Source organism: Gorilla gorilla, chromosome 22, assembly GCF_029281585.2.
Source record: "Gorilla gorilla gorilla isolate KB3781 chromosome 22, NHGRI_mGorGor1-v2.1_pri, whole genome shotgun sequence".
Classification (NCBI taxonomy): Eukaryota; Metazoa; Chordata; class Mammalia; order Primates; family Hominidae; genus Gorilla; species Gorilla gorilla.
Window position 1 is genome coordinate 44,535,236 of NC_073246.2, and position 23,249 is coordinate 44,558,484.

A 23,249-nucleotide genomic window follows, 5' to 3' on the forward strand; every position below is an offset into this window, starting at 1 on the left:
TCCCGGCGGGGCTGGGGGGGTCCACAGCGGCGCTGCCACGCTCAGCCCAGCGCTGGCTTAGGAGGGACGGACTGCGTGGGGAGGCGAAGGCTCCGGGCCGAAGGGGTCGCTCAGGGCTCTGCACAGCTGTCCAGGGGGCATCGGGAGATAGGCAGCCGGCCGGGGGCTGGAGTCAAGGGAAGAAGAAAGAGGGGGAAGGGAGGTGCAGGGAGTGAAGAGGAGGGGAGAGAGGAGAGACGGCGGAGGGAGGGGGAAGGGGGGAGGGGAGAGGGGCGGGCGGCCGGGAGGAGGAGCGCGCGAGCCGGAGTCGGAGCCCGAGCCCGAGCGCGAGCCGAGCGGAGGAGACCCTGCGGCGCGCGGCGGCGGCTCCCGGGCGTCCCGGGCCCGGTGGCGGCGCGGCTGTGGTTGGCTGAGCGCCGCGGGCCGCCCCCCGCCCGCCCCCTCCCCTGCTCCCCTCCCCTGCTCCCCTCCCCCGCCTCGCGCGGCGGCTGGCGTCGGGAAAGTACAGTGAAAAGTCCGAGTGCAGCCGCCGGGCGCAGGATGGGATCCGGCTCCTCCAGCTACCGGCCCAAGGCCATCTACCTGGACATCGATGGACGCATTCAGAAGGTAGCCCCTCCCCCACCCAGACACCCCCTCCTCCCCCCGGGTGACAGCGCCGGGGCCGGGCGCGGCGGGGCGGGACTGTCCGTGCGTCTGCCGGTCCAGGCTGCGGCCTCCGTGCGCTCCGCCAGCTCTGGTCGGGGGCGGGGGTCCCCACGCGCCGGCTCCCCGGGGAAAGGGGCGACTCGCCCTGGGGGGTGGGGGGTGGGGGGCGCGCTAGTGTTTCCATTTCACAAGCAGAGCTTTTCTTTTTGAAAAGCTGATTAGGCTGAGTTTTTACATTCAAGGGCTGGCACATGAAGCCTTTAATTTCCGGTGGATCGGCCCGCCGGGCAGCCGCGGGGTCGTGGTCCGCGGAGGGGGCGAGCAGCCGCCGCTTCCTGTCGCGCGGGGGCAGGTGCGGGGGGCGCCGGCGGGGACGCTGCTCCCCCGCAGGTGGGTAGCTCCGACTACAGAGGGGGACTCGGGCCGCTGCACCTCCGGGGCCCCGCGGAGAGCCTGGGGGGCAGCGGGTCCGGCTCTCCCCTGCTGTGCGGAGATAGGAAGTCCCTCGAATGTCCAGTGTTCCTAGCGGACTTGAGTTACACGGGAGAGGGGTTCAGAATAGACCCCCTTTGTTCGTGGCCCCCTCTGACGGGCAGAGAGGGACAATGAGCGCGCCGGCTTGGAAGGGGCTCTCATGAGCTCCCCCTAAAGTCCCCAGGGAAAAGCCATTGTGAGGAAATCCCTCAAACCTCAGCTGGGCGTTTCAGGAAGCCCTTGCAGCTGCTTCTCACCTTTCTGCCCACGGAGTACTCCACTGAAGGAGGCCAGGGAGAGATGCCCCAGCCAGGCACAGAGCAGGTGCCGGCCAGGCTTGAGTCTTTCCTGTTCCCAGATGTGCATTTGGCCAGTTTAATCAGTAGATTCAAGCCAACAAGCCGCCCTCACCCCGTGCCCGGCTTAATCCCCGTGAAATGGAAAGTACAGCCCTCTCCCACTGTAGCCCGCTTTGAGAGACTCAGATAACCGGGAGGAGGAAGCATCTGCAAGGACAGGTGGTCACCCCCTTATTTCATCAGTGCTGGGCAGCTGGGCAGCGGCAGAGGCACAACTAGACCCAGGTCCCTGACTCCAGGACTAGGCGTCTGCAATTGCATGGGACTGTAACAGCCTCCTTTCTCCCCAAAGGAAGGAGTGGCCCTCCCTTGAATATGTCAATGCACCAGCATGCACACTCACACACACACACACGCTCCAATGCTCACACATCCACTCACAAACACACACACGCACACACGTGCATACACGCACGTGCACATGAGCACACAGACATGCACACCACATAGGCACATGCACACACACTTTTTTTGCCCGATAGATGAGAATGTATCAAAGACCTGCCTTTAAAAGCAAAAATCTTTTTAAAGTGAGTTGTCACCAGATCAACAGTAGCAGGTCCGTCCTAAGAACTTCCTAAAGATGTCCCGGGAGCAGCTCTCTTGGAAGCAGGTGAAAAGTGGAGGAGAGCTTCAGGAGGGGTGAGAGGAGGACGCTGGGCGTGGCAGGCCAGGCTGTTATTGTGGGCAGGGTAGCTTTTCACAGTGGACACGCTGAGGTTGGGGTGATCTCCAGAAAAGCAGCCTGCAGGTGGGCCCTGGGGAAGACATGGCATGTGGCACCTTTGCGGGGGAGGGGCGGATTGACTGCCAGGTCTACCACTTCCTGTAACCACGAGCAAGCCCCTTGGCTCCCCAAGCTGGCATCCCCGTCCATAAAGAAGGGATAATAAAATCTGCTTTATAGACTGGAATGAGAAGGGAATGAGTGAATGTAAACACTGCCTGGAACACTGCAGAACACGATGAGCATTATTCTTCCCTCAGTTCCTTCCGTAAACGTCCTTTTGTGGTGCAAACAGGGAGGCGCCAGACGGGTCTCCAACCCCCACCCCGCCCCCCATCTCCACGAGGTCTGTTGCTTGCTCCTGAGCTGCCCCCGCCCTCTGCCCCTTGCTGTGAACCCCGTTGGCAGCTCCTAGCTGGACTGTGAGTTCTGGTTGAAGCTGAATCGTTTGCCCAAGCCATGTGCCGGGCAAAGCATGATAACTTCTCGCTCATCTCCCAGGCTGCACACCCAGCAGTGCTGTCACGGATGGGTTGCACCGGGCTCAGCTGAGAGCACTTTCAGTGCCGCTGCCATCAGCCGCCATTCCTTCTCTTAAAGTACCAGGCACTGGGTAAATCCTGGAATTTCCAGCGTGAATCTGTCTCCCTGCCATCCGCCCCATCTCCTCTCCATCAAAGGTCATGGAAACAAACCCATGTTGCTTCCTAGGAGGGGGCCCTGGGGGTCAGTGGGTGCAGGAGATAAGGGATGTGTTGCTTTCCGTCACGGTGTTCGTCTGCCCTGCCTGGCCATGAGTCCTGGCGATGGGCACACCGGCCCCTTCGTTATCTCTGCTCTTTGTCCCTCTGGTTACCTGACCCCTGGCCATCTCAGTTTCCCCCTGAGACCGCAGAGAGGAATGAGGGAACATTAGAAACCGGGGCTTCTGCCGAGTTCTGTGCTCCGGCAAAGCTCCACGTTGACAATCTGAAGTTGTCTGAGGGAGGCCCCGGGCAGCAAGTGCCGGTGTCTCCTGGCTTGGCCTTACCTGTGCAGGTAACCCTGCAGACATGCCCAATGATTCAGAGGAGCCGCTGCAGCCACTTGGCAGCCAGGCCAATGCTTTATTTATGTGAAGAAAACTCCAGACACGCACAGGTGTCACATCAACCAGAGTTACACAGTGGGAGACAGCAACAGGAATTTGGGGGATTGTCTTCCCTCCTTGGGAGCTTTTCCTTCAGAGGCTGTGCAGAGGAAGCTGGGCGTGTGAAGTGAGTCGGAGGTTGCTTCCTGAGCCCTACACGAAGGCAGGACTCCGTGCCCTGGAGTGCAACTGAGGCTCCGTTTTCAGTGCTCCCATCTCATCTCGAGAACCTTGGGTCAGTTACTTCACTCTGTGCCCCTGTGCTGCTGTGCTAATAATTAAATGGGATAAGGCAGACTGCCTGGTCAATGAGCCCGCCGTGTTTATTGAGCATCTACTATGTGCTGAGTGCTGGGGTCCATGGGAAGCTGAGTGCTGGGGGAATGGGAAGGCAACTACAAATGATAAACAGCAGCAGAAGTTGCAGGCTGGGTGGGCCAGCCCCGTGTGGGGCCTGATGAACAGGTTTTTTTCCCTGATGATCGGCTTTGTAGGCTTTGTGGGCTTTGTGGGGAAGGAGCCCTTTGTGCAGAACTGGTAGCCATGAGGATGGCCTCGTGAGAAGCTGCTGAAGGGCTGGGGACAGCCTCCACCCAGCCAGCAGCATCTGCACCAGCCTGTTCCCGTCATCTGTTCCTTGGCTTGCCAGGGTGCACAGATCAGGACTTGGCACTTCCCCAGCACCAGGTGAAGCCCTCCTGTCACCCCCAACCCCGTGTCTAGACCCTCAGGTGGGCTGTTAAAGAAGGGGAGAGGTGGAAGCCAGGTCCCCAAACCTAGGGTGCTGAGGTCCTTGCTTCAGAGAGACTGTGCCTTCTAGGAGCTGAAGCGCTTCGTCGTTCCCCAGAGGGTTCGTTTTTTCCTTTCCTCAGCTGCCCCTACCCTGGGGGGCCCTGGCAGCAGCACCTGCTCCTTTCTCTTGCCTATGGAGAAAGGGTTTGCTCAGCTGAGCTGCCCACGGAGTGACAGGGACGACGCACTCAGCACTGGGGAGCTGGAGGGGGTCCCACCTGGTGGCACATCCAGGCTTGGGTTTGCCAATCTTCAGAATTGGGGAAGAGAGAGGCCTTTGGGACCCCTGGGCCAGGCTGTGGGCTCAGGTGTGGTGAGGAGCCACATCTGGTGGTGCACTGCCCTGACCTGGCGGCCCCCTCGGGACACTCGCACTGTGCGCGGCCTCCCTGGCGCCTCTGGGCTGTGGTGTTCTGGTCTTGGCCTTGCTCTGCAGCTGGAACCCAGGTCTGAACCCATTGGTGGCCGCTTGAGTTTGCGGGGCTGTTTCTACTCTAAACCAGAGCAGCGAATGCGCACAGCCCAAAGGGAGGAGCCGCGCTAGAAAGTGTTCAAGCGTCCGCAGAAGTCGGCTCCCAGTTCTTAATAGTTTGCCACCCACCGTGGCTACACCACACCTACACTTGCCTCCACCCCACCTATGCCTGCCCCCTTCACCTGCGGGAGCCCAGGGCTCCGTGCCCTGGGCAGCTGGTGGGGTCTGCCCAGGCCTTCTCGTGATGCTTCCACCCAGCCTGGTCCTGGCACCCAAGGCCAACCTCTGCGGGCCCCAGAGCTGTGCCTTTTTGGCTCAGGTCCTCCCCGCAGTGCTTGGAGTCCAGGCCTCTGCACCCTACTGGGGTGGTCTCTGGTCCTGGCCCAAGGGAATGTCGCTCCCTGCTGCCTGGTTCTACTGATCTGTCCTGTTCAGGCCCCTCTGCCTTCATTTCTTGCTTTGGCACAAGCATGAGCTGCTGTTTCCCCCAGCTCCTCAGGGGAGAGGAGTGCACTGCCCCAACCTTGTCTGGTGTGGTTAGCACGGTGGGGCCTTAAGCCCTACCCGGCTCCTGCGTGCCTTTCCCCTCTCCTGCCCACAACATGGTCAAATGCAAACCTCCTTTCATTTTAGAAGGCATGGGCTGCTCAGCCCACACGCGCAGTGCCCTTTCCTGTGGCTGCAGGCATCTCTGCTCAATCGTGCAGGGCTGCGTCCCCCTGCCACACTGACTCCTCTCCAGGTTTCTCGGCTCCAGCACCACTGTCTACGCCCTCCTTCCCAGGTGGACGGTGGCTCTCCTCGCCATCCTCTCCACTTCCAGCCTATCATCTGTCTGCCTGTTACATGTTTGTAACTTTTGATCTTTAAATTGGTATAAAAATGGTACTGTAAGTTCACTGAACCAAGAAAATCTGCTGAAGGAAGGGGGTCAGTCACACCCTTTTGGGGTTTCCAGTGTATGAATGGAGGGGGTGGCGGTGGTGGGGGGACAGGGAGCAATGAGAGTTGCCAGCCTTATTGCTGTCCTGACCCCTGGCTGGGGACGACTCCCCTGTCTCCACCTGAATTGAAGCTGGGCTGTGAAAAGTAGTAAGAACCCTCGGTTTTTGGTTCCTTTTTCAACCAGCAATCAGCCATGAAGTGCCTGACCACTTGAGAGCTACAGCAGGTGTCTCAGAGAGGGCACTGGAAACTGGGCCCTTCCCAATTTTAGCCCAGGGGCGCTGAGAAGTCAGGGAGCTGCTGGCCTCCACACTCCTTCCCATTGGTGTGGTCCAAATTCCCCTTTAGCCAGACATTTCCAATGTCCGGAGGCCCAGGAGGGGACAGCTGGAAGCCAGAAGCCCACCTGACACCATCAGGAATTTCCATGAATGACCTGGAAACCTCTCAGACTAAACCAATGCTGCCCAATCTGGGAATCCAGGAGGGCTGGTCCCATAGAGTGGTGGGGACATGGTGCTGAGACGGACAGCCTTGCCTCATCCGCCTTTCTCACTTGCCAGCCGGGAGGCCTGGGCAAAGTCACTTTCTCCCCAGGGAAGTGGAGGCTCACTGTGCAGTCCACGCGGAGCAATGGGGTGAAGTTTCCAGAGCAGGGCAGGGCATGTGGGGAGGCTCAGGAATGCCACCCTTGCCCTCAGGCCTGGGCACAGCACAGCCCCCATGACGCTTCTCTTATCCTGGACCCATCAGCCCGGAAGACTCTGGAAGCAGCAGTGGCAGCACCTTCCTGTCACTTGTCTTGTCACTCCCCGAGTCCACTGTGAGCTGGAACCACAGGCTCCCATGAAGAAGGAGCCAGAACCACAGGCCCCAGGAGCCCGGGTCCCACAGCCCGCACCTTCATCTTCCAGCCAGCCTCTCCGGAGCTCAGTGTGGGTGGAGGGGCTGTCTGGCCTCAGAAATGGGCAAAAGACAGCTCTCGTTGTCAGCGAGGTAAATCTAGCGCAGAGGAAGGGCACACTGTCCCCGTCAGACGCCTCAGATGAACTGACATGCAAATGAGAGATGAAACGGGGACGCGCCGGGCAGCTGATCTCAGTGCAGCAACCGGGACACCTCGGGGCATAAGCCGGGCAGGGAGGAGGCAGGAACTGGGCCCCAGGGGGCCAAGACTTCCTGAGAGGCTGGGCCCGGTAGCCCAGTCCTGGGCTTGCTTCCCAGGGGGTGGTGGGCAACCCCGAACCCTCTCTCACCCAATCACCTGCTCCCCTGGGCGCAGGTGACCCAGCAAGCCGCACTCCTGGGAAATTTCAGAAGGTTTTGGGCAAGAAGGGCCCAGAGAGCCACCAGAGACCAGACGGCACAGCCCGATAGCTGGGCCTGCCCCAGACAAAGCGTGTCTGCACTCCTTGGCTTTCTCCCCAGACAAACCCACCCTGAGCACAGGGTCCCTCCAGCTTCCAGGAGCAGGCGCGGGGCCTGCAGGGACGGCTCGCAGGGAAGGCAGTTTGCGAGTCAGTGCCTGGCTTGTGGAGGTTGAGACCAAGGCCAGTTGGGTGCTTGCATTTCCAGGGGTCCAAATATTTTTGAGAAGAAAATGTTCTAAGAAAGCGCACAGGGTGGTGGATGAAAGACCACGCTCTGGGTACCGTGCACACCGCTCGGGTGACAGTGCACCAGAATCTCAGAAATCACCACTAAAGAACTTACCCATGTAACCAAACACCACCCCTTCCCCAAACACTATTGAAATTTAAAAAAAAAAAAAAAAAAAAAAAAAAGATTGAAATGGTTAAAGAAAGAAAGTGCACAAGCAAGGGTCCATCTGCAGGAGTTGGAGGAGCCCATGCCTGTATTCCTGGCACCGCGGGCACAGTCATGCCATGGGCACCAGGGACGCCCAGTGCACTCAGCCACCCAGGGGTGGCTCCCAACATTTTCAAGCTCAAAAAGAAATATTTTCACTTGAGGGTGCAACTTATTTGTCTTGAACCCATCCCTGACTGCCTGTCTCCACCCTCACCCTGACCACATCTCCCCAAATCCCAAAGCTGGTCACGCAACGGGAGCATTGGCCCTGAACAGAAACACCCAGTACCCCTGAAAACTCGGTCTAGAAACAACTAAAAGAAGAACCACAACATTTTATTCCGTTTGCTTTAGATTCTCTGCCAATTTTTTTTTTTTTTTTTTTGAGATGGAGTCTCGCTCTGTCGCCCAGGCTAGAGTGCAGTGGCGTGATCTCGGCTCACTGCAACCTCCGCCTCCCAGGTTCAAGGAATTCTCCTGCCTCAGCCTCCCGAGTAGCTGGGACTACAGGCGCCTGCCACCAGGCCCGGCTAATTTTTTATTTTTAGTAGAGACGGGGTTTCACCACCTTGGCCAGGCTGGTCTCGAACTCCTGACCTTGTGATCCGCCCGCCTCAGCCTCCCAAAGTGCTGGGATTACAGGCGTGAGCCACCGCGCCCAGCCTTTTTTTTTTTTTAATTTTAAATTGTGGTAAAATATATAAACAATAAACCCTCCCTCCCCATCCCCCTCCCCCAGCCCCTGACCCCCACTGTACATTCCCCTTTCTATCTCCATGAACCTGCTGAGTGCGGGGACCTCACCGAAGTGGAGTCACACAGGATCGCCCTGCTGTGCCTGGCCTCGTTCACTCGGATCATGCCCTCAGGTGCATCCATGTTGTAGCACGTGTCCGAATTTCCTGCCTTTTTAAGGCTGAGTAGTATTCCATTGTGTGGGTGGACCACATTTTGTGTCTCCATTCAAAACGGATGAATCGATGAAACTGCCTGATATTTTTAAAGCCTCAGTCATTTTCATCTTAGTTCTTCAGTTTGCAAAGGGCCGGCCTGTTGTGATGGGTTTATTGTTGCGTCTTCTGAAAAACTTTGTGAGTTCCCGAAGGCCTCTCCACGTCTTGAGTCATGGCTGTGCTGCTTTGCGAAGCTGTGTGCATGTCCGTGGTGTAGCCTGTGATGCGTCGCAGCGGAAGGGTAGGGGGCTGCCCAGGGAAGACAGATGCGCCGGGTTCCGCTCCACGGAGCTCAGCTACCAGCCCTGGTGGAGAGCGCAGATGGGGCCGATTTGTCATTTGTCTGCGCTTGAGCCCAGCAGCCGTGTGGCCTCCCTGGGGCAAGTCACTCACCCTCTCTGTGCCTCAGTGTCTCTGTGAAGTGGGGGGAAGTTTTTGGAAGATTAAGTGGGCTAATACGTGTCAAATGCTAGAACACACTGGCAGTTGGTAAATGCTATATAAATGTTATCAGTTTTATTTGTTTGTTTATTATTTATTTATCCATGTCATGGATTTAAGGCAGTCTAATCTCAGTGCCTGGTGGAGAGAGACCCGGTCCCCACACTCCCAGGTTGTCAAGTGGCCCCTGTGCCTCCCACTATCGTCCCCAGCACGGTGCCGTGTCCGGGCGTGCGTGAAGGGCCAGCTCACCTCACAGCTCTGCTTCCCAGGTTAGCTCCCATCCACCCTCCCCCTACCTGTTTCCTCACCGAAGGAAGGGGCAGAAAGATGCCTTCCATGTCCCTTCCGACTGTTGCAAAGGGATGGAGGTCTATGGTACACACACACATATACACGCACACACCCACCACACACACACACCATGCACATGCACATCACACACATGCACACACATGCACACACCCCACACACACGCACATCACACACGTGCACACACACACCATGCACACACACATCACACACATGCACTCACCATGCACATCACACACAAGAACACACACCACACACACCAAGCACACGCACATCACACACATGCACTCACCATGCACATCACACACAAGAACACACACCACACACACCAGGCACACGCACATCACACAGATGCACACACACCACACACACGCACATCACACATGCACACATGCACACACCACGCACACACACATCACACACACGCACACATCATGCACACACACATCACACACGTACACACCATGCACATCACACACAAGAACATACACCACACACACCAAGCACACGCACATCATACACATGCACACACACCACACACACCATGCACACGCACATCATACACATGCACTCACCATGCACATCACACACAAGAACACACACCACACACACCAAGCACACACACATCACACAGATGCACACACATCACACACATGCACACACCACACACACGCATATCACACACACGCACACACCATGCACATCACACACAAGAACACACACCACACACACCAAGCACACGCACATCATACACATCCACACACACCACACACATGCACACACCACACACACGCACATCACACACCATGCACACACACACCACGCACATGCACATCATACACATGCACTCACCATGCACATCACACAAGAACACACACCACACACACCAAGTGCACGCACATCATACACATCCACACACACCACACATGCACACACCACACACACGCACATCACACACCATGCACGCACACACCATGCACATGCACTGCACACACATGCACACACCATGCACACGCACATCACACACATGTACACACCATGCACATCACACACAAGAACGCACACCACACAAGGACACACACCACACACCAAGCACACACACATCACACACGCACACACACCACACACCACACGCATGCACACACCACACACATGCATATCACACACATGCACACCACGCACACACACATCACATGCACACGCCACGTGCCTCACAAGAACACACACCACACGCACATATCACACACATGCACATCACATACATGCACACACCAGACTTACACACATGCACACACCATGCACATCACACACAAGAATGCACACCACATACACGCACATCACACACATGCACACACCACACATGCACATCACACACATGCATACACATCACACACACATCACACACATCCACATGCACCACACCCACCACACACATGCACACACCCACCACACACATGCACACACCCACCACACATGCATATCACACACATGCACACACACCACACACAAGCACATCACAAACACCACACAGGCACATCACACACATACATACACACTGCGCACACATCACACACATGCACACACAGCACACACGCACAGTATGAAGATGACAGAGAAGTCAGCAGAGCCCCTGGGGGTTTCAGGAGTTGAGTGGGGACGAGGCAGGTGGCCACACAGCTTGGAGGGAGGGCAGAAGGCACCCTTCTTCGCAGAGTCACAGTGGGGCTTGCCTCCTATACGTGCCCGAAGGGTGAAGCCCCTTATCTCATTGCCCGATTTGATGAGGTTTGAAGTGGTTGATCTTGGAGGGTATGGGCTGAGCCCACAGCAGACAGGCCTGGCAGGGCCCCCTGTCTTCCCACCCTCCGGTCATGCAGCCTGACTCTTGGGGGCGGGGTGCCACCGTGATGTGCCATCACCTGCAGCACTATGTCCTCATGCCAGGCTGAGACCAGCACTGTGTGACCAGCCTGCCCCATGTCCCTCAGCACTGTGTCACACTCCACGCTGAGGCCCCACTGAAGCATGCCAGGCCCCATCCTATTTCTTCCAGGTAGTCGTCTGCCCAGCACCTCCCCTCCCAGGCCTTTCCCTAAAGCCCAGGCCTCTCAGCATCCAGGACTCTGGAGTCTCCCAGGTGTTGATGGCTGAGGTCATCAGCTGGATGCCAGGCCACCCAGATGCTCCAGGTCCTTGCTGGGGTCTGGAGTTTGTGATTCAGCCTCAGTCCCTGTGGTGAGTCCACCATGTGTCCTCAGACAACGGATCAGAGAGCCCCCAGAGGACGGCCCGGGGCCGAGTCGGGTCCAGATGCCAAAGGGGCTTCTCGAGGCATCTCCAGCTCCCACCTGCCCCTCGGAGTGCCAGGCTTGGCTTCTGGAAGAGAAAGCTGGGGGTTTAGTGACTCCAGCCAACTGCTGTGAGCCCAAGGCATCAAACTAAAAATAGCAAGGCCAAGAGGGAGTCTTTGTGTTCGGCTCAGTGGGCAATGGTGCCTCACCTCGCAGCATGACACAGGGCTGATGACACGGGGCACGTTGGTCACAAAGTGCCAGTCTCAGCCTGGCACAGGGACATGCCACCTGCAGGTGATGACACATCACAGTGGCAGCCGCCCCTGACGGTGCTGCTGCATTGAGGAGGAGCCCAGATCCAGGGAGACACTTGCAGCAGATGAGGCAGGAGGCCAGCGAGGGGTTCTACCTGCCTTCCGGGCTGGCCTCTGCATGGACACAAAGCAGGAAGGGCATAAAGGTGACCCTGGCCACCAAAGCAGACCTGGAGCAAACTGGACCAGTGCAAGGCCCCGGTGCCAGCACTCAGAGACATTTCTTTTCTGGCAGGAAATTTGTGCTTCATTTTCTAATAAAATTCCAAGGCAATCAAAAGGCAAGGAAAGAGGAGGGAAAGGAAGGGAGGGAGGGGGTTCCATTCCCATCCGAATGGAAGCCCCCAAGGCTTCTGTAGCTCCCCCCATCACCAACTTCACTCACCACTCTTATCTGATGCCTCCTATTTGGGTACACACGGCCGGGTCAGCCTTGCGAGAGACTCAGTTTCCTCTCGACTTCCGCCTGCCTGCACTGTCACCACGTCCTGCCATTGACCTCTGTTCATCCCCTCATGGTCACTGCTGTGAGTTGAATTGTGTCTCCCAAAAAAGTGGATTCCTGTCCTAACCTGTGAATGTCCCGTTAGTTGGAAATAGGGTATTTGCAGACATAATCACATCAAGATGAGGTCATACTGCATTGGGATGGGCCTCAAGCCCATATGCCCGCCATCCTTCTAAGGAGAGGGAAAGGCAGGCACACATTTGTCCATGGAAATGAGAACGGAAGACGTAGAGACAGAATCAGGCCATGTAAAGACAGACTCAGAGACCAGAGTGATGCGTGTACAAGCCAGGCTCTGCGGGCAGCCCCTAGAAGCTGGAAGAGGCAAGCCTCCTCCCTGGAGTCCTGGGAAGGAGCCAGCCCCGCCCATGCCTCGAGCTCAGGCTTCAGGCCTCCGGAGCCATGAGAGATAAACCTCTGTGGCTTCATGTCACCCAGTTTGTGGTCTTTGTTATAGCAGCCCCAGGACACTCAGAGGGTTGCCTTGTCCACCCCCATTCTGGCCCTCTGAGGGACTGGTTGGCTCTTCAACCTGCCCTCTGGTCCTCCTCCCCCACCCAGAGACCCCTGGCTACACCCTGCCCAAGGGAGCTCACCAAAGCACACAGGGGCCCTGTGATCCTGTCACCTGGGCTCCCACAGGCCAGCAGTGTTGGAACCTGGACATCTGGCTCCAGCCTTGGTGGCCACCCCCGACCTTGCTCTGCTCCTACAGCTCCCAGCCTTCCCTGCCCTGGCCGGCCCTTGCTGAATGTCCCCTCTCCTAGGAAGCCGATTGTGTCGCGTGCAGGTGCCTCTCTGCACTGTAATAACTCCTCACCAGGCACCCTTGGAGCCCAGGATCAAGTCACTCACCTTCCAACCCTGCCTCTGCCCAGAGACTGGCACGAGAACCAGTAACAGTTGTTGAATAATGAACAATGGATGCATGCAGCTCACCCGTGAGAGGGCGTTGCTCGGCTGGGGCAGGGATGAAGCTTCTCCCGCGTGGCTCCACCGTCTATCCCTCAAGCTCCTGATGCTCCCCTGGGCACCTCTGCGCCATGAGGCCCCGCTGAAGTCAGTTGGGGAGGCAGTGTGGACCGTGAGAAGGGAGTCCTAAGCACAGGAAACGCTGCCTTCCTGGGGCCCTAAAGAACAGGCTCACCTTCCCCAAGGGCCTTCAGGCCCTGACATCTAAAAAGATGTTCTTTATCAAAGGGGAAAGCAGCCCTGGGGTGGGGGCGTGGCCATCAGTGCAGTGGGCGTGGCCACAACCGAGAGTGCGTTGTCATTCGTGCAGTGGGCGTAGTCATCAAGAAAGGGCGTGGCTGCAGTCGGAAGGGCGTGGCTATCAGCTCCAGAAGGCCCTTCTTGCTGTCCTTGGACTTGGGTTCTCCTTGTCGACGAGGATCTCAGCTGGAGCTGCCAGGGGCAGGGCTGGCACCAAAGCACTTCTGAAGTCTCCCCGCCTCCCAAGTGTGAGGCTGTGGGGAAGGAGGGAGGGCAGCTGGCTTGTTTCTGGATGAGCCCATCTGACTCAGCAGCTGGGACCCAGCAGGAGCGCAGAGCAGGTCCTGAAGGTGCCGAGGCCCCACCCACAGCTCCGTCTCAGCTTTGTGAGGGCTGCACTCCCCCGTGTGCATCCGGCGTCACAAAGGACCACAGGCCCGGCGGCCTCCACAGCAGACACCAAGGCCCTCGCGGTCTGAAGGCCGAATTCCCAGGTCAGGCTGCAGCAGGGCTGGTTCCTGAGGCCTCTCCTGGGCTGGCGCCTCCTCCCCGTGTCCATGCAGGGCCGAGCCTCTGCATGTCTGTGTCCTCAGCACCTCGTTTTACAAGGACATCTCATTTTAAAGGCCCGGTCTCCAAATAAGGTCATATCGTGAAGTGCTGGGGTCAGAACTACAGCATGAATTTTGACGGGACACAGTTCAGTCCATAGCACCCCCTTTGGGAAGTGGGAATGACATCTCCCTTCCCCATCTTCTGGCCTTTGTAACCCTAATGTGGGAAAGCAGGAGGGACCCAGAACGACATTGGGTCACCAAGGAGAGCATCGCAGCCCAAAAGGTTGAAAGGCGGCACCAAGGTCCCGCGCCTGGTGACGGCCGACTCGCCCTCCCGGGCTCCAGGCTGTCCCCACTCCCCCCCGCCCCAACCCCAGCATGTTGAGGCGCCTGGTCCCAACTGCCCATTCACTCCCTGTACACAGACTGCTTCTTTGTCCTCCAGCCAGGGGTGAAGGGCCATGCTGGCGAAACAGCAAACAACCCCAACATGCTTTGCAGCCTGGCCAACCACATGACCAGTTTGAGGAGGTTGGCTGGAGATCACAATGAGGAAGTTGGATGAGGGGGTCCAACTTCTAGCAGCCCATAAGCCTATCCATTCAGACACCAAATCCATGGAAAACGGAGAGACAATATACTGATTTTCAAAAGGGAGACATACCCCAGCAAGTACAGACCAGGGAACAGGGTGCTGACCTGGCCACAGTTCTTAAACTACTCGACTTCATGGATGGGGCACAGTTTTTTTTAAAGGGGGATTTAGAATTCTATTTGGCAGGTGGCATGAAAAAGAGTTTTGAATAGAAACACGCCCCTCCCTCCCAGTTGCCTGCCCAGTATGTTTGTTTTGTTCTCTTGAAACAAAGGAAGAGAGTGGTGAGGAGGGAGGGAAGATGAACCAGGAAGAATGAAAGCACTTGGCCTGCTTCTCAGATGGTCTCGGACTGTCTCCGTTCACAGGAGTTGCAGGTTTTTGGGTTTTATGCGAGTTCGGATCACAATGCGAGTTCGGATCACAACAGGCGTCTTGCAAGAACCAGGCATTACCTTTATTCCAAAAGCCTTGCTGGGCCTTCTTGAAAGGACTGGCAGCCACCACTTCCCTAGAAACCCGTGGCAAGTTCCCTCCTCCCGACCCCCTGCTGTTTGGTCCAGGACCCCTGCAGTCCTGGCTGGGACCCACTTGGCCCTTCTCAAGGGACCCAGCACAGGACGTGTGTTTCTGCTTTGATGAACCGCCCTTTCCCCCCTGCAGTTCTAGTGGAATCTCCCCTCCCTTATCCCATTCCCACTTGGAAATGATGATGATAGAATGGGCGATGCCGGCTTACCAAGACATCCAAGCTCTCTGGGTCAAAGTTGGGGAGAGGGGTGCACAAAAAGGATTCCACTCCCGTCTGCCTTCCCCTGCCTCCCCGCTGGGGTCTCCCTTTCCCATGGTTTCCTCTAAATCTTTTCACCCATGTCCAGCCACACCATTCTCACATACTGCCTTGAAACTGGGCTCGAAGGGGCTGCGTGCTGAGAGAAGGTTCTCTCCCCCAGTGATCCTCCAGAGGGGCTGCCGCCTGGGTCCCCCGAGCACCTCCTACCCCACCCTCCCCATTCCTGCCATCCCCAGGGTCCAGGGAGCCCAGATTCCAGGGAAGGGTCGCATTAGCTCTCACTCGGAGTCCTGATACAGCAGAGACAGACAGAGGCCCTGGGAGAACTGAGCATGAATTATTAAGACAAGACAAGGGTGAGGCCCCAGAGAGGGGGTGGCGGAAGGGTCATGTTCATGCAGCGAGAGTTGCTTCGAGCTTGAACCGGGTATCCAGGAGTCAAGCAGATTGCAACTGGCGAGAGGCCTTCAGAAATGCCCCGTGAGAGTCCTGTGCGCAGAGCTCCATCTCAGCACACTTCCTGTTCTTTTGGTTCGTCGATTTTTGCATTTTCAGTCCCCTGTGTTCCATTATTTATAACAGTGGAGATTGGCCTCAGACACTAGCAGTGAGGAAAACAAAAGCGAAGCTACCCAGAAAAGTGACAAGAGTGATGAGCACAGCAGCCATGACAAATGAGCCCTGTGCGGAGGCCCGGGATCCGCGCAGATGCCGGCGCGGGTGAAATGGGTCCTGAAATCCCGCCGTCAGGCCAGGCAGCTCTGAGCGTGACCTGGAGGGCTGTTCAGACGGTCTGGGTAGCCGTGTCCTGCGCACGAACATCCTCCGTCGGGAGAGGAATTCCCCACGGATTATCAGAGCTGCTCCCTCCACCCTCCCACGTCCCACGCGGGCCCCATCAACTCCCTCTGCAGCCTCTGGCCGGCGGCTGAGCCCTCCGTGTCTCCCCTCGTTAATACCTCCTTCACCATCCCCTCCTGAAGTTCCCCCCATTGCATACACGCGCTGAGGCTCGCCCGGTATCAAGGACTCCCATTGCTTGCGAAAAAGATTCCACCCCTCTTAGAACAGAGGCCAGGGCCGCTGTAGCAAATGGCCATAAATGCCACAGCTTAAAACAACAGAAACGGATTATCTCGCAGCTCTGGAGGATGGAGTCCAAAATCTGAATCGCTGGGCTCAAATCCAGGTGTGGGCAGGGCCGCGCTCCCTCTAGAGGCTCCCCCGGAGATTCCCTTCCTTGCCTCTTCCAGCTGCTGGTGGCTGCCAGCAGTTTGGGAATTGGGGCCGCATCACACCACCTTTCTGTTTGTTGTTGACATCCCCGCCTCCCCTGCCTGCGGGGTCTTAGATGTCTCTCTCCTTCCCACTGAGTTTCACTCCACATTTGAATTGGATTAACTCATGCCATGTTAGGCAAATGTGCCCCTTAAATCCTTCCACTTAACAGACAGACATTGAAGGTTCCTGTGTGCGGGGCCCAAGAGAAGGGACATTAAATTAGGAGATGAATCTTGGGAGGCCATGGCTTGCTTCAGAGCCTCGGCGTCAAAATGACAACCCACACCCCACTTGGCGGCTCATCTGGGGCCCTGGAATCAGCAGACTGAGGTTGGAACCCAGCAATGGCACATGCTGGCTGTATGTTCTCGGGCCTCAGTTTCAACATCAGTGACATGGGGATAGAATCTGCCCAGCGGAGTTAAGTCGCCGCATCCCGGAGAGCCGAGTGTCTCATAGAGGCTCCTGGTGTGGTCTCCATGCTGCTGCTCAGCACGCAATGAAGAGGTTCAGGAACTTGCCCACAGCCACGGATAATGAGGGACAGAGCTGGAATTGAGCCCGGGAACCTGCACACACAGCCCAGTGTGACTGTGCCTTCTAGGGAGAGGCCAGCCCTGGCACCAGGTGGGCATGCCAGCATCACCTTCAAGGTGTGCTTTAAGGATCCAAGTTAATGTGGGTGCTTCAACAGATGCATGGCAATAAAAGGAAAGGACCATGTTTCACATTCACACACACACACACACATTCACACACTCACATACACTTACACACATTCTCATACACTCACACATACGCTTACATTCAGTCTCACACATACACTTACACACATTCACACGCACACATACACTTACACACACATTCACACAATACACTTACATTCACATACATTCACACACTCATACACTTACATTCACACATACACATACATACACACATTCACATACATACACTTACATTCACACATACACATTCACACACACATACTTACAGACATCCACACTCACACATACACTTATACATTCACACACAGTCACATACATTTACACTTTCACACATACGCTTACACACATTCACACATACACTTACACACATTGACACACTTACACATTCACATTCAGTCACACACATACTTACATTCACACGCACGTACACTTACACAGTCACACACATACACTTATAGTCACACAGACTTGCACATACACACATTCACACACATACACTTACACAGTCACAGACGCGCATAACACATTCACACACATACACTTACACACGCACTCACACCTTCACACACACACATACACAGGCAATCACACATTCACACTCACATACACTCACATTCACACATACACAGTCACACACATACACGCATACACTTACACATGCACTCATACATTCACACTATCACATTCACACATACACTTACACACTCACATTCAGTCACACACCACATACACGCATACACTTACACATGCACACACACATTCACACACTATCACATTCACACACAGACTTACAAACTATCATTCACACACTCATACACACACATACACATGCACATTCACACACATGCTCACACACTCACACATACACTTACAGTCACATACACCCACATTCACACACATACACTCACATTCACACGCACATACACTCTGACACACATACACATACATTCACTCACACATACATTCACACACATTCACACACACACGGATGCATTAGTTTTCAAGTCAGGATCCTAGCACAGCCCACACCCTGCATTTGCTTGGTGTCTCCTGAGGTCTCTTTCTATTTATACTTCCCATACCCTTTTCTTGCCATGTATTTCCTGAACACATGTTGTCTTTGATCCTTAAACCATGACTTAGAGATACAGATGTATGACAAGCTGAGAGATGATATGAGACTGTTGTTAATTTTTTCTCCGTGTACTAATTACATTGTGGTTATCTTAACCACAAAGGAAGCGTTCTACTCCAGAGAACCGCGTGGAAACAGTGCAGATGGACTAGCACGATACCTGAGAGGAGCTTTAGGATAACTCCGGTGCTGGGGAGGTTGGGGCCCAGTTCAAGCAGGAGGGGAGGCGTGGGGACAGGTGTTGAAACTGTGGGTGTGCAGCGGAGGCTTCATGACGCTTTCCTCCTGCTCTTGTGTACGTCTGAGCATTTCCATAACAGGGAGGTGTTTTGTTTTTTTAATAACATCTTAAATGCCTCTGGCACATGGGAATCCATGGTAATTTATGTCGTTGTTGTATATTCTTTTTCAAATGCAAGGACCTGAAAAATATCTCCTAAACTGGAAAAGGAAATGAGGCTGAATACAGATTTTATTTTAGCAAATAGAGAAGCAGTGATTGTCTGGCGGTTAACTGTAATCCATTCTGAGTGTGACTTTACTGTTAAGTATTCTAAAAACAAGAGACCAAACAAAATGAACAATATGTCCAAATGTGTATATATATAATTTGTAACTAGAGGTAAATTGCAGATGAATTGCAGATGTACACAGATAGATGGATGGACGGATGATTGATATAGATTGATTGACAGATGATTCATAGATAACTTGCAATGTTTCTTCAGTGAACGCGTATTTATTTCTTGGGTAATAAGAAAAAACAACAGAATGTGGAATTTGGGGCTTGGCCTCTTTTAGCTCATTTTAAAAATATTAAACACTTGTAATTATCGAGCGCTGAAAAAGGCAATAGAAAATTCACCTTTTAACTCCCTCAAAGATAGAAATGTGCGAATCTGCTAGTGGGTTGCGTTTGGCTGGTCCTGCAGGCTGGTTTGGTCTGTTCTCTCTCCCAGAGAGATCCCCAAGCCCGGCTGAGATGTGCTTGTTTGTCTTGAGGGCAGACAAAGCCTAGCAAAATCTTATGGAAGCTGATATAAAAGCTTAATAGCTTATAAAAGCTCTAAAAATGATTCACAGTCTAGGATAGAGAAAATAAAAGGAATTTGAATTGGTTTATTTTCCTTTAGAGGAGCCTAAATCAATATTTATTCTGAGTATGCAATCAGAAATATCAGTAATTTGAGAACAAGGCAAACAGAGCTGCACGTCCCGTTATGGCCACGAGCCCACCTCTCCTTCGTTCAGACCACGGCTGAAGGTCTGACTTAGGTGCAGCACGCACCCCTGGAGCTGAGGGCCTGGAGCAGGGCCAGGCCGGGCTTTTCTCTCTCTTGTCTGTCCTTGTCTGTGGGAATGAAGATGACACAGCACTCAGGAGGTCCTTTTCAGGACCCAGAGTCACTGGGCTTTTAGGGCGTTTGGCTCTGGTTCTAGCCTGAGTGTGGTCTCAGTCCCCATTGGTGGTTGTGGTTGTGGCATGGGCATCATTAGTCACATAACATAAAACCACGGAGCGCAGAATTTGCGCACCCTGGTTCACACAGGAGCAAGCTTGGGCACCAGCACCCCCTGAACGCATGCCAAAGGGCAGGTCCAGCTCAGTGCTGGGGTGTGGAGGAACCCACCTGGGGCCTGCCTGCAAAGACAGATGCCCTGCCGTGTTTAGAAAAAGAGAAAACTGGCCTAAACCACAGTGAGGTCAAATGGATCATTTAACCCATGGAGTTTGGTTTCTTGTTCATCCGATGAGGTTGATCTTATTAACGCATATGTGTTTGTGTTGATGTGGCCTCCAGCTTCCGTCGCACTGTGGACACAGTTGGATGTGGCTGCTAATCAATGCAGGGCTCCGTAGGTCAGTGAGAGCAATCAGAGCCTGCTGTGTGGTGGCATCCCCGAGTTAAGACAGGCTTTTGTCCCATACTCTATTGAAACACCCAGAAATGCTGACATGTTGAAGTTAAGGCCATGTGCCTTGGTGCTACTTGCTTGCGAAACAGCCTTTGAAGGAAAAAGGAGGAGGAGGATCCATGAGTTTCAAGGGTCCCCTCCTGTAATCACGGCTGCCACTCAACGGAGTAAGTAATGTGTAGCGGGCCCTCTATCTGCATGACGAATCCTCCTAACATTCCTGTGGGCGAGGTAGGATTTGTCTCGCTTTGCAGCCGAAGAATCAGAGCCTCAGAAAAGTTAAGAAATCTTCCCTGGGTCAAGCTGGTAGGAGGAGGGACTGGAACTGAACTCACATCTCCACCTCCTCTCTTCCTACTCCTCTGCCTTTCTTGCACCTAGAGCAGTGTACAACATCAACAACTGACCAGGGCAATCCTAGAGATAAGAGACAGCCGAATGGCACCGACCCAGCCAAGCCCAGGCCTGCCCAGGTGGAACAGAGCCAGCTAGGAGCATTCGGTAGCAGAGGTCAGTCCGCCGATTGACTGTTCTCACTTCCAGGCCCACAGCCTCCTCCACCCTGATGGTCTATGAGTCTAGTGCAGCCCTTTGCACAATTTTAGCCACTGAACCCTTTTCCTCACAAAATTGTGATACCATCCTAACATATGAAGCATATATAAACAGTTGGGCAAATCATAATAGTTTCCATTATTTCATAAATTTGCATTTGTGGCACCAAGGAGAGAATTAATGGGAACAAGAGGGTTCTTGTGTGAGTTCCGCATTTGGATTTGGGGGTTCGAGGTGGCAGCTATAGGCTCACATTAGTGTCTGCATCACTTTGCTTCAGTTTGTCACGGTGGCCCCCCAAATCCAGAACTGCCCTCCTTGCTGTGTGAGGGGGGTCCTGCCTGCACCACTTTGCAGACATAGGCCAGCCCGGATGCCTGGGCAACGCTGCCCTGCGACTCGCTGGCCTGCAGGACATCTGCAAAACATTCAGGTCTCACGGCAGTGGCCATGAACGGCCTCACGGACACGGAGTGGACCTGACCCCAAAGAGAATGTGTCGTCCTTGAACGTGTCGATATTTAGGTTATTACGCAATGAGTGTGTTGCTTTGCAATTAGTGTCTGAAAGAGTTAGAGCAGATGTACATATAGAAACGAGGAAACGAAATCTGAATCCATGCTGACAGATTCCCCCTCCCCAAACCTTGCTCAAGGTAACACAGGCGACCAGGAGCAAGTCCCGGCCGGCCCCCTGCTAGCGTGGTCTGAGTGGCCCAAGCGGGACCCCTGCCCAGGCTCACTGGACTCTCCTGGAGCCCCCAAACACCACACCCTTCCTCATCACTGAAAATCCACTTCCACAGTGTAGGAGATGCGTGGATCTGAGGGCCAGTAGGAAGTGTGGAGCTTTAGACATGCTTTTTTTTTTTTTTTTTTTTTTTTTTTGAGACAGGGTCTCCATTTGTGGCCCAGGCTGGGGTACAGTGGCGTGAGAAATTCTTTAACACTCTGCCGAGTCCTGGCCCTTGGGGAGTGAGGCCTGGCTATGAGGCTTCTTGTCAGAACTCCGTGTGACTCTCAGGATGGAAGAACAGGGTGGGGGCTGCTCCTCCCCTCCCTCCCTCCCTCCAGCCCCTGGCCTTTGTAAAACGGCTCCGCCTACGCGCCTGTAGCCAGTGCAGAACCAGGGAGGCCTCTCCACTTCCCTTCCCAGGAGGGGCCCCGCCTTGTCCTCCATGCCGGATTCTGTTCGTCCTCCCCCAGGTCCTCTCTGCTGCCTCCCACTGCCCCATTTCCTCCAGGAACCTCCCTCTCTCCTACCAGCAGCCCCTCTCCTACCCCCAGACACACACTCTTTACATTCCGATTTCTGTCCTCTGGTTAACTGGCGTTTAATTTTCTCAGCTGCTTGGCTTAATGCCAAAGAGTGTTCTTCCAAATAAAAATGGTAAAGACCTTTTTTCTCCCATGAGAATTTTATGTAAACGCAGTGCAGCATGCTCGTAGGCTGGTTCTGTTATCAATTTCTAAGCTCAGCTTCCAGAGCTAGAGAACTTTTTTATTGGTTATAAAAACCCTACATATTCAGTGCAGAATTTTTGAAAAATGCAGAACAGTATCAGGGAGAACATGACTCATCCCCCACTGCCCAGAGAAAACCGCTGTCAACACCGAAGTGCCACAGTTGCTGGCGTTCTCACGCAGGTGTGCGTTTAGGAGGGTGTGCGTGTAAGTGTGTGTCTGGCTTTCTTTCACATAATTTTGTGTCCTGATCATTTTCACTCAGCATTACATCGGCAGCGGTTTCCAATATAGCATTAAATTGTCTTCAAAAACATGATTTTAATGCCTCTATAAAGTTCCATCATGGAGGCTCACTAAAATATAATCACTTCATTGTTTATGAGATACTCAGCTTAATTCCATTTCTCTGCAGTGAATAATCCAGAGGAACACGCTCAGTGTGCATCTTTGCTTGCAGCAGGGCAGCGCAGGGCATTGGTTGGGGTATAAATCCGGGGATGCAGTGGAGATTAGATTAGATCGTCCGTGGAAAGCACCAGAATGGTGCCTGGCACTTAATAAATGCTCTTATTAGTATGTTTATCTTCATTATGTCCCTAAGAGCCATTCCTGGAAATGAGACTCTGAGTCAAAGGGCACAAATACCGCCAACCTGCTTTCCGACAGCGCTGTGTGGATACACAGGCCCGAACGGCGCCAGCCTCACTGCCTCTGCGTTAGTGCCGCCACTTCGTCTCAGATACTCTCTTGAAGATAAGAGGAGAGTCCCATGCAGCCGTAAGAAAGACAACGGAGAGATCTGTGTACCCTCCACCCAGTCTCCCCTA

General features: G+C 54.5%; 1 protein-coding gene across 3 annotated transcripts in view; it reads left to right on the plus strand.

The window, feature by feature from the left end:
- Positions 1 to 280: 280 nt before the first annotated feature.
- Positions 281 to 23,249, plus strand: part of PDE9A (phosphodiesterase 9A) — a 122,088-nt gene continuing 99,119 nt past the window's right edge. The window contains exon 1 of one of the 3 annotated variants that reach the window (XM_055373654.2): positions 281 to 609. In XM_055373654.2, coding sequence (XP_055229629.1) covers positions 541 to 609 — 69 coding nt within the window. In that variant the 5' untranslated portion in view covers positions 281 to 540. The remainder of the gene's footprint in view (positions 610 to 23,249) is intronic. The other 2 variants (XM_031005204.3, XM_031005206.3) reach the window with 2 other exon arrangements.